At 36.8% G+C, this 12,088-nt stretch overlaps 1 protein-coding gene across 3 annotated transcripts in view; it reads right to left on the bottom strand.

Annotated features, from left to right (window-relative positions):
- Positions 1 to 12,088, bottom strand: part of WAC (WW domain containing adaptor with coiled-coil) — a 57,236-nt gene that overhangs the window by 29,927 nt on the left and 15,221 nt on the right. For all 3 annotated transcript variants that reach the window (XM_068172395.1, XM_068172386.1, XM_068172379.1), the window contains exons 4-7: positions 7,310 to 7,416; positions 6,435 to 6,550; positions 5,740 to 5,852; positions 3,998 to 4,306 (exon numbers count right to left, since the gene is read on the bottom strand). In XM_068172395.1, the coding sequence (XP_068028496.1) occupies positions 3,998 to 4,306; positions 5,740 to 5,852; positions 6,435 to 6,550; positions 7,310 to 7,416 (645 nt within the window). The remainder of the gene's footprint in view (positions 1 to 3,997; positions 4,307 to 5,739; positions 5,853 to 6,434; positions 6,551 to 7,309; positions 7,417 to 12,088) is intronic.

Genomic DNA, 12,088 nt, shown 5'->3' with positions numbered 1-12,088 from the left:
AGATGATTCCTAATTATTAAAATGACCCTCTGAGTGTTCCTATAGCTTTTACCACTGATGTAATTTTTATCCCATTTAAAACAAAACAAATGCATCCAAAGTCCTTTGGAGTCAACACTAAAACATTACCCAACCACTCTCCTGTGAGCTTGAGCTGTTATCTTTGCACTGCTAGCAACTATTAGGCACTTGTGCTCTCTGTGGGAGAAAAACTGCATTACAAAATTTTCAGAAATTTGCATCTTGTCATCCTATATGATGACACCCTAACATCATCTCTGCTTCGCTGATTAAAAAAACTACTACCCAGAAAAGCTAACAGAACTGCTTTATTTTCTGCTCACAATTAAGAATGATAACACATTTTCTGTGCTGAAGCACCTGCAGTGTACAGTCCACCAACTAAGCTCTCTGAGCATTGACAGTCACATTTACCTGTTTTACGTAGTTCAGTTCTGACCTACTAAGGACTGTAAGCCACAACAAAAATACATAAATATTTAAAAGCAATGCATTCTGTAAACACATTTGACCAAATAAAACTATAGTAATAGCAACTAGATTCTCAATAAACTCAAAATTATCTAAAATAGAAAAAAAATCCCTATTTCTCACATTTGGATTACTCCAGTCTTAAAATAGATTTTTTTTTTGTATTTTACCTCTGCTGTCAAAATAAATGTAACAGCAATGTTCAACAAACACGTATAAAGTATTGGAAGAAACTAACAGTCTCATGTAACTTTTTCTAACTGACATATGAATTGAGTAATAGACTTGAAACTGCAAAACTCAGCCAAAGAAGATGCAACAATACCAGAAGCAATGTTAATAACTGACCACTAAAGCTAGCAAGTGTTACAAGAAAACCACAAGGGTGAGAAAAGGAAAAGAAGCACCGGAGTCAACCCACCCAGCATTGCACTGGCCAGCTTGCTGTGTTCTCATAAAAGTTTTAGAGTACTGCTGCACTAGAAACAGAAGTGCTGCCTTGATGGGACTTGGAGGAAAGGTGTGAGAAGCAGTATCCTACAGACAGACACACTGTTAAGATATGGACAATACAACATTTCATTCTGAATTAGAAATAGGAAAATGTGATGTGCCCTACAGATAAAGCAGCCAAAAAGTAGGAAAAGCAACCCCACACTTTACCTGCATAAAGCACTCACAGTGAGCACAAACAGAAGCAGCAGATTCTGACTGGAACATTCAAACCAAAGGGCAGAGGTCAAATAGTTCCCCAGGAACTCTCCACTACTGCCAGCCATTCTACTGCTAACAGCTGAGCTATAGTTCAGCCAGGGATTTTATTCAATCTCCTTGTGGGACTACAACATACCCCTGCAGCAAAAGAGATTGAGCTGAAAAAACCATTGTCGTTGGGTTTTGTGTTTTTCTGTTGTTCTGCTGTTCAAAACTATTACTGCTTAAAAAAATACACACTGCAATCAGGACTATTAAAACAGTGGCACATATATGCTGGCATAAGGCAGCCAGCAACACATTCACAAGAAGCAAGAATTCATTTAAGGAAGGACTACTGCACATATTATTCAGTCATTTGGACCAATCTATTTTTATAGGCAAAAAAATACAGTTTTACCTCTTTTTAGAGAGGAATGGCATAGTCAGTGAACCAAAAAAGAAGATCAAAGGCTATTTGCTTTACTACTTAAACATAAATCTCTCAAACTGTTTTTCAGTTCTGCAAAGACTTTTAGAAGATTGTTTGAACCAAGTGTCTCAGGACAATTACTGTATTTTCAATTTGTGTAACAGCTACAAAAAAAATATTTTATGAACCGCACACTTCTAGTACTGCAGGTTCACAGTCACTCCTGAGAGAATGAGTAACAGTAAATCATCCAAAGCACTGCTTCTTCCTTTTTTAAAATTTAAATATGTAAAATGCTATGGAACATGTAATTGTTTAATTTCCTTAAAGACAGTCTGACATTCACCAGAAAAATGTAAGTCAACTGAATGTACTGTTTGATGAGCTTTTATCATGACAGCACCTGCACTGAATTCTTCTGTTTCTGTACAAGAGGTAAAAAGCAACATGTAAAAACTTACATTTTCTACAGTAAAAATTTCAAGCCCAACATTTACCTATTCTAATTCTTTAATTATTTGCTAACTTTCTGTAATCAACCCTTTTCTGAAGCTCAGTAAGTACAGTATTTGCTCACAATCAAGTGCTGTGAAACAGATCAATGAGGCATGATTAGTACAGAGAATCTATTCATTTAACCCATGCAAAATTAAAAAATCACCTATCTAAGAATACAGAAATTCAGTGAAATATTTAATATGGATCCATCTGCGGATTCTAACATAAGATTTACAGTATCAAGACTGCCCTGTGTGATTGTTTTCAATATTATAACCTGCTATACATTCTCAAATTAATGTTGTATGTAAGAAATATTTGAACTTTCTGCCAACATCTGCAGCAGTTGTCAGAATGGGAAGTTCCTTCAATTGCTATGAGTCATCTCTTCAATTAACGAAGATGTGCAGTAAAGCAGCAAAAGAATACCCACTTTGAAATGTGATCACACCAAATGGGAATCAAGAACATGCCAGAATTGAGTAATAGTAATAGGAGTTTAAAGTGTATTTTAAATATAGAAATGGAAATGGAGTAGATATATTAAAGGAAAGATCACTTGACATGGATGTTTTTCACTGTAGTGTGTACAAGTGAGTCAAACTGCAATCAGAGAATAAAGGCTTAACTGAAGCAGGTAACTACTGCACTCAGTACAAGAGCCATGTTGAACTAGTACACCTTACTTTGTGCTTCACTGCGTTGAATAGGAAAAGGCTTACTGAAAATAACCTGTTCCTCTGTAATTTACAGTCAGTATTAATGACCCAAGTTATGTAAAAACTGCACAAAGTGACAAGAAAAAACATCAAAAAATTTCTTTGCATGCTATTGTTCAAATATTTTGTGTGGCCAGCTGTTCTTAAGTCTGTGTAGATGCTGGAACTCTTTAATAAACAAAAGTGGAAGAGTCAAAAACAAACACAGAGCACAAGACTGGTGTCAGACCAGAATCTGTTTTGGTCTTCTTTTTAGAACTATTTAACTAGGACAACTTGCAAGTATGGGTAGGGCAACAAGCCACCTTTAAAAAAAAAGAACTCCATTATATATTAATTATACAGTATTTTAAATTAAAACACAACAAGATTATCAAAAATTATTTTCTCCCTCCCAAAGCCCTCAAAATAGAATTTTTTTACACAATATCACTCTCAAAACTCAACTACACCAAAGTAACACACTATCATTAATGACACACATCTCATTCTCACAATCTTCTTGAGCTCTTCATCCCCAATAATGAAGTAAATCTAACTAAAAGACAGAGGTCTGAAAGGTCATAAACAACAGTGAAGTCCTGATCTTCGCTTGATTGGAACTGTATCTACCAGGTATTATCAGATAACAGAAACACATACTATCAGATTTAGAACTGAAGATCCAGTATTTCTCAAGATACAGATCAAAACAGACTAGCTCTTACAAAAATGTAGAAAACTCTCGCTTTCTGCAAGAACTGTACTTGTGTTGATTGAAAGGTTTGACACTGGCATTCCAAACGGTAACATAATGGTCCAAAATGACTTTCAAACTGTGTAACTACATAACAACTCAAATAAATGGCAAAGATCCAAAACAAGAGAGAAGACAAGAATTAAAATATGTTCCACAAAAATACATCTTTCAAATTATCATTTGAAATGTTAATGTGCAGAATAAGGCCATAAAGAGTAAATATCACAGTGTCAATTTGAAGTTGTGTAAGATAAAGCAAATTGGGTTTGGGGGAAAGTAAACATATCAAAACAGTAATCAGGTTCTAAGCACACACAATCAAACAGGAAAAAAGTATTTAAATTCTAGTACTAACATACTTTGAACAAGCAATGTAATGCAATGCATCACCTTGAATACTAGAGGGAATTTCATCAGACATACCTTTTCTCTCTGTTTTCTGTGCAGGGATGGAAGATGCGGATGTAGACAGTTTTGATAAAGTGGATGCTCCATTAGCATCAAAGGATTTCTTTGGCTGGTGATCAGATTGTAGAGAAAATGGACTAGGAGGAACAGTGCTTGGGGTAGCAGTTGGATGAACCACTGTTTTGATGGGATGCTGTACTGGAGTAGAACTACTGTGAGTCTCTGCTCTTGGCAGTCTGTAGTCTCTGTCATTGTGCCTGCTCGTTTGAGATAAAATATTCTGTGGGAGCATACTGCTGGTGTCACTGGAATGCTTGTCTTCCACTTTTTTCAGGATTCCCCAAGTAACGTTGCAATAAGAAAAAAAAGATGAAATTAGAAACAAGTCTAAGATTGCAGTAACTGATTAATACAGCTGCACACCAACAACTAGAGCTGATTGAACTTCTTATGATTAAAAACAGCTTCAAGTAGATCAGTATGAAAAAAGGCAAAATTTAATTCTACTCACTGACAAAATGCATTTTCTCTGACCTTTGCTTGATTAGAGCTCCAGTTAAGCACTGTATTTTGATGAAAGGCTGCTTTATAACGAGTGTTACAGTCAAGTTAACTTTTGACGCCTCCTAAAAAGATCTAAATCAAGATCTATTATTTCCATCTTGTATTTAGCGTGACAAGATAATTTATGCTATTTTTCTTTTGTTCATCAAAACCCCTGAACACTAAGTATAATTTAACAGTTTCACATTCTAGCCTTCAAAGAATTCCTCTTCATGTCACTTGAGTACTACTACAACAAGCTTGCTTACAATTAATTCAAGACATTTATATATATTAAATGAATGACTCATCTGCACTGGTCACATGATCATAGACTTTAAAATATGCTACCCAGCGAACACACCAAGTAAACAGAGAGTAATTCTTTTATAGATTCTTACATTTTCACCTGTCACAAAACAAATACTCACTGCATTATGCATGACTGCTATCTTTTTGCAGCATCCAGTATATTTTAGCATATGCAGTAAGTTTCAGTGTACACAGAAAAATACCTCTTTATATATCTCCACCTTGTCAAATCCCAAGAGCGTGGGTGAAGAATAACACTCTGGCTTCTCCTTTTAAACTACCCTGAGAACTATGCTACAAATTTATCCAAACTACATCAGCATACAGACAGAACCTCACAGTACAACTGTTTTCCAGAAGAAACCTGATAAATATTAAAGCTAGGTATCAGGACAAAAATCTCAAAGTCACAGAAATTTATAGTTCAGGGAAGATTTTGCTAAGAGTATTGGTGAGGTAAAAATATGCTCTCAATAACACGCACAGAAAAAGCCTCTGAAAACTGTTATCAAAATCCACTGAATTAGGTTATTATTTTAAGATGTGAAATCTTTAAGGTAAGAATATGGCATTAACAGGTCTCAGTGATCACAATAGGTCCAACTAAACTACAGATTATGCAGTTGTTTAAGTAACTAACCATGAAGATAATTAAACTTGACAGTAAAAGCCACAAAAAGGAGGAGAACCATGAAAAGCATTAAGGAAATGTTGCACTAGTAAAGTTATTTAAAGAAACCACATTTGGAAGAGTTAACTGAGCTATCCACTTTGGCTTTTACATATGAAAAGGTGAGAAAAAGAGCCAAGGAAAGGGATTTTTTTACAATTATTGAAGTTTGGAAAAGAAAATAGTAATGCAAACAAGGCAAGAATATATTGCTGTAAAAAAAACCACATACTTCCACTGGCAAACCCACTGGCAGCTGTCGCCTGCATCACCTCTCTTCTGTAATCCCTATCTTTTGGAAAACTGTTAACTGACATTTTGCTTGCTTCTTTTTGTCTCTGCTCTCTGAAGAAAAGAAAAGAAAAGAAAAGTTAGGTAAAAACTTACATTATCTAATAATAAAACAGTTTCTTTAAGTTACATGAGATGAATTAAACTGTTAAGAGCTTGCTGCTACCAGTGGGGTTAGCAAATGCCAGCCACTGCTTCCTTCCATCCGTGCTTGCTGAAGCCCATAATATACCAGTTCAGCTAACTAATCTTGTCAAAAAAAAAAAAAAAAACACCCCAAAACAAAACATTAAAAACAACACTCACCCAGAAAATCTAAACAAAAATCCAACCAAAACAAACAAATAAACCCCAGAACAAAACAAAAACCAAACCGACCAACCAACAAAATCCTCCCACAACACTACCACCACCACCCAAAAAATCATCCCCACACAAACCAACCATACTTCCCCCTCCCAGGCTCTAGACTGTCAAGGGATAAAAGAGGTGCCAGAGGTCATGGTAAGGGTAGGAACACAGCAGACTTAGAGCACAATCTATTATAGCAGTAATCTATTAGATAAGCTCAAGTGCTCTGAAATGTGCTTAAGAATATTTGTTCTTTATACAATTAAAACAAATACAAACATATACCTTTCCAGCCACTCTTTTGGTTTTTCCCATTGTGAAACTTCTGTTCGGCAGTTGTAGTAGTATTTTTTGCCTGAAGAGCTGATGTGTTCAGACCAATCATCCGCAGAATCATAAGCCTTTAAAATACAGTGTTGGACAAGAGACTACTTGAGAGTTCTGATATACAAATGTAATAGATTTCACTGTTATTAAAACTACATGGCACCTTTTATGTACCCGAATCATTGCTTTCCACCACCTCTAAATGCCCGTTTCATTGACAGTTTGAACATATGACCAGTATCCTCCTGCTGCATTCTGCAATAGTTTCCTATGATTTATTGCCATCAAACCCCTTAACAAAATCTAATAGTCCATTTAGTGTGATGCAGTAAGGTCAATACTGATCACATTCGTTTCCTTCACCTTTTGAAATACTCAGAATTATTATCTTGCCAATATTTTTCCACCAATCACAAATTTACCAATTTTGGTTTTGGGCAATTTTTTCCAAACACCACTCTAACTACTAAAACTTTGATACTGAAGTAACTAAAGTTCATAATATGTAATGCATTTCAAATAAGTAAACTCACACTGTCTACTCTAGATTTACCAGGAAGTGCATGGAAAATATTTCTGTGTCTATGTCATTTAAATAATCTAATATTTTTAAATGAATGACAGGTAACTCCAAGCTCTAACAGTTACCAATCAGAATAGTTCTAAAACATATAACAACTGCAGGTTGGGTTTACAGAGTGTTTATAAAATAAAGACTGATGTTGGAAATGTACAAGCACAATGTACATGCTGCCTGTCTTAGACAAAATGATGAAAATGTGGCGTGTATGAACAGGGCAACTCATTGATAAAAATCAATCACAAATACTCACTGCATCAGAAGTTTTGCTTGGATTATTGCTGGGATTAGAAGAATGGGAATTTGAACTATGAAGAGCACTGTGGTTGTGTGAATTTTCTTGTGGAGAGTAACTGGTCCCTGAAAGAAAAGAGAAAGACTATTCACCATGTATGATTTCAAAGTAATCAACCACCTGCATTCTAAGGAGGTGGAAGGGCAAAGAAGAGGGAAAGGGAGAAGGAAAGTTGTCCAAAACCCGGATCACAGCCAGGTGAACCAGAGGTCAGATGCAGAATTATTTCAAGAGACCACATGCATATTTCTTTTTCACATAGGAGAAAACTCACTTTGATTTTATAACTAGAGTAACGCAGTATGTCCCTTCACTGGTCTAACTCTCAAACTTTACTACATTACTAGCAAACAAACAGCCTTTATAATTTTGATGCTCTTAAGAGTCTTAACATGCCAATTCAGAAATAAACAGACATTTTATCCTCAACATTAGATCATAAAATTTAAATAGGCTTATCAACAGCCTACACGGTTAGATGCATAAAACCAGGTTTTAAGTTTACTGAAGCAATGCTGTTTTCTTTAAACTGTTGTTTTCTCTTGAGATTACTTGTTATTAGTTCTAGGTAACTATTTATGCATACTGAGTAGACTAAATTTTCCTGCACCTCAGTCTCTGCAATAAAGGTACTGACATCTATAACACCAAAAGCAGCACTTCCCAAATGGCCACTTGCTTCTGGCCTCCCTACCAACTACTCTTGAAGGCAACTTGGTTTTCCTCAATGTGAAAACACTTGAACAGCTGAAACAAGAAAGGAGATAATTCTCAGCATCTTTTAGATCTGTATTTGTGCCTAAGCTCAAGGCACCTGAAAAGTTCCACCTACAATTAAACAAGGACAACCATTCCCCACTGCAAACTTCTTTCAAATTTCCTGCTCTTAAGGCCTCCCATTCCTCTAAAATTTCTAAGCAAGTAAAAACTCTTCCATTGTTCTTGATGGGATTTTTTAAAAGTTCCAAATGTTCACATAAATTACACCAAACTAAGAAAAGTCATTTTGTTACACATTTCAGGGAAAAACCAAGATATTGCAAATATAACACTCACCTAGCTTTTACTTTCCCTACTGAGAAATTTCTCAATACCCAGGGGTACTACATGAACATGAAGTACCACTAGCTTCAAAAGTTGTGTAGCAATCTAGTATTCATAGTAAATAAGAAGTCAAAGTGACTTGAAAATGGCAAAGACTTTATCTTATGAGCAATTTCAGTAAAGAACAGTAAAGGACTGATAGGTAGGAGTGAATGGAGTCATAAAAAAACCAATTGTTTCAAAGTCTTCAGAGAGCTACACACACAGAACATGATTAAATGACACAGTATAGTGCAAAATGAGAGCCATTCTGTCTTCTGAGCCTTCTAACTACACAAGCAGTGACAAAATTGCTATTTCAAACTTCCTTCTCCCCACCTTTACCCAGCAGGTTAGAAAGACAGTCCATCACAAAAGCAAAAAGAGGTACACCACCACCAAACTGTTTAGTACCCTTCAAAGGTTAAAGGTCAATTTGCACAAACATGAGTTACTGCAACCTGAACTAGCACTACCTCAAAACCTCTCCCTGCACTATGTTGGCTAAAACTGTATGCTATTCTCTGTAAAGACATAAAGAGAAAAAAATAAGGATAACAGACTAAGTCTCATACTTAAATACAGTTTTGCAAAAGCTAGACCATAATCCTACACCAAAAGTATCTTGCATGCTCAGAGCCAGGCAGAATGACTTAGTGTGGGGGCAAGTTAGGCTTGTCTAAGCAATACTTACAACAATGACATACTTGTGATGCATGTGCCTAACAACAACAAAACCCCATGTAGAGATGCATTTGATTTCCCCCCCAAGATATAATTAGTATATCATAATTACAAGGCTGTACTCCTCAGTTACACCAACAGTCTCAATTTTTTTTAGACACTGATCATGTAGTGAAATAGCTGTTTAATATTTTTGTATTAGTCATTCTTTTAGTCTTTATTTAATATATTCTTCTACTGAGGTAAAAATCATTAGAATTTCTTAGTGTATTTTTGTAGGTTGTTCAACACAGACATTTTAATTAATTTCTGCTAAGAGGTAAAATCACCTCCCTTTTTCAAGGAAAAAAATGAGATGAGAATTTACCATATGGCTTTGTTTGAACAGTCCCTTCAAAACATTAAAATGCACAACAATGCATTTAATTTACCGTAATCCTGTACCACAGTTGCAGTATCACTACATTTTGTTCAGCATGCTCAAGATGTACATGGTGATTTTTAAATACTGTAGTGGCCTAAATACACTGCCACCGTGATTCTAATCTAACAGGCATTTCCCAAACATGAGAAAGAGCCAACAACATACCTATTATACCAATAAAACAAACAAACCCCTCAAATTCACTGTGCAGACTTTCAAACCCCACATGGTGTATCAGCTCAGCAGCATGCCCCCGTTTCACACTGTGCCCAGCCCCAGTACTGAGTCACCAAGCGCTCAGCAGGAGTATCAGAGCAGCTGCAGCAAGTCACACCCACCTCCAGCTGGCCCCGATATGCAGCAGTTTCTTCAAAAGGGGCCCCTTGGCCTCTCAGAGCTGTAGTCCTCCCAGGCTGTCCACCCACATGCTCCATCCATCCGGAATCCTGACCTACCCGAGCTGGCCTCCGCTGCATCAAAACTCATCAGGGCTGCTCCAGCAAGGCCGACTGCCTCCTGTCACCAGGACAAGCGACGTGGGCATTGACAGGGCTGGCTATAAACGCATGCTGATGGTGCAGGTAATTACAGGTGTGGGTTCACCACCCAGACCTCCATTCTGTTTTACACATAATACCACTTTATATTTGATCTGTACCGAAAATTCAGGAATGAGCATACAAAAGGACTGCTGAACTGCTGTTTGCTGTTGGAAAGCTTACAAGACCAAAGCAGATGATACTCTGGAGAACAAGAATTTTAGACACTTCAACCAAGTTAAGGGCTTAAACACTGTATGTACACATGACAACCATATTACCAAATTACCTTTTTAGACTGAGGCAGCAAGGTTTTAGTATGCGGTTAAATCCATGCACAGCTGTCACCTAAGAATCTGAAGGTCCAGCCAAGCAAGCGGTGACAGCTCAAGTTGCCTGAGAAAGTTGCTGAAGATGTTTAAAAGGCCAGAAAGCAACCCACAAGCAGAGGTCTACCTCTAAAAACAAGGGGGTTCCCCTCACTTGAATGATAATTTGCAAAGCCTAACCCTGAGCCATTTTAAGGTGGCTGTGACTTGCCACCAGCTCTGCATCTCCCATCTGCATGCCTGGCAAAGCAGATCACGAGAACAGGATCGCCAGGACCAGTCCATACCCCAGAAACAGGCCTGATAAGAGAGAGCATACTACTGTCCCTTGAGACAGTTCTGCATGGCAACTTCTCACCTTTTCTTCTTACAATTAAACCTTCCTTACTAGCTACACTTTCCTCAGGAAAGAGGAACAAAGACTTGGTTTTGCACTCCTTATCAGCATATTTTCAGATTTAGCAATTGCTGATATATAACTTTGATGCACCATAAGGAAATTCATACTGTGTTATAAATACTCCAATTCAGTTTCAGAACTCCCCATGGAAATGTTTACTGCAAAATCACAGTGAGTTTCCTCAGTTTAATCATTATTTTGAAAGCGGTTAAAGCTGGAAAGAGCTACTCCTAACTGGAAGATGGCCAACAAGGGCATCAGCCCTACAGTTATATAAAACTGTAGTGGTGCAACTGTGTGAGCAAGTCTTCCCTAGTGATTAACAAGTCATAGGGCAGGTCAGAGTCAAGGTTAAAATATCACAGCTATCTTCTAGCCTTTCCAACAAAAATCACATCTTCCTTACTAATGCATGAAAATCACCAGAAAGCATAAAGAGCAAAGGTCTGGGAACCAATTCAAAATTGACTTAATGCCTACTAGAGATTTGAGATTCTGTTACACTAGGACTCCTTTTAATGTTTTTTTAAGTTTTTTGCATATCCCAAGCGCTGAATCCAAGACACTTTGAACTGCAACACGGGCTCAAAACTATGCTGGACTTGAAAAACAGATTTAACATAGGCTGAAATAAGAATACTCCATTTTGCAATACAGTCAACTTTCTCTAGCAATTATCACATTTAATTAGCATCTCTATTAACACCACCACAATTCTGAAAGTATAAAAAGTTCAAATTTTCAGTTAACTAAAGATCAGATTGCTCTAATAAAGCACCTGGTTTCCCTCTCTTCTCCCCTGCCATCTTTCAAGACCAAACCAAAACTCCTTCCTTTCCAAAACCTGTACACCTATACTGGCAATTACAACATCCACCTGAAACCACCTAAAATAATTTTTTTTTGCCATTTGATTAGAATAATCTAATACATGACCGTGCATTGCTCACCATCCTCTGGCATCCAAGTATCTTAGCCTAATTTACTCTTTTTTGGTTCATAATATCATACAGCATCAGAATCATAAAATCTTCTACTGAAATGCACAAGTTGGAACAGAGAGACATTAGAGTTGCAGTATATATACTGCTGCAGCACATGACAGTTAACTTTACACAGCTCACCACTGATAGAGCATTTATATTTTCTTTTTAGCCACAAAAATACCTTTTTAATATCTTAACTCTCATTTTGGCCATACTAAAAAGTGTCAGTGTAGATATAAAATAAAGGAAGTTTACAAGTGCTCACCACCTGGAACTCAAAGATGGTCTGCTC

Source organism: Anomalospiza imberbis, chromosome 1 (assembly GCF_031753505.1).
Source record: "Anomalospiza imberbis isolate Cuckoo-Finch-1a 21T00152 chromosome 1, ASM3175350v1, whole genome shotgun sequence".
Lineage (NCBI taxonomy): Eukaryota > Metazoa > Chordata > Aves > Passeriformes > Viduidae > Anomalospiza > Anomalospiza imberbis.
This window is presented reverse-complemented; position numbering and strand designations above follow the sequence as displayed.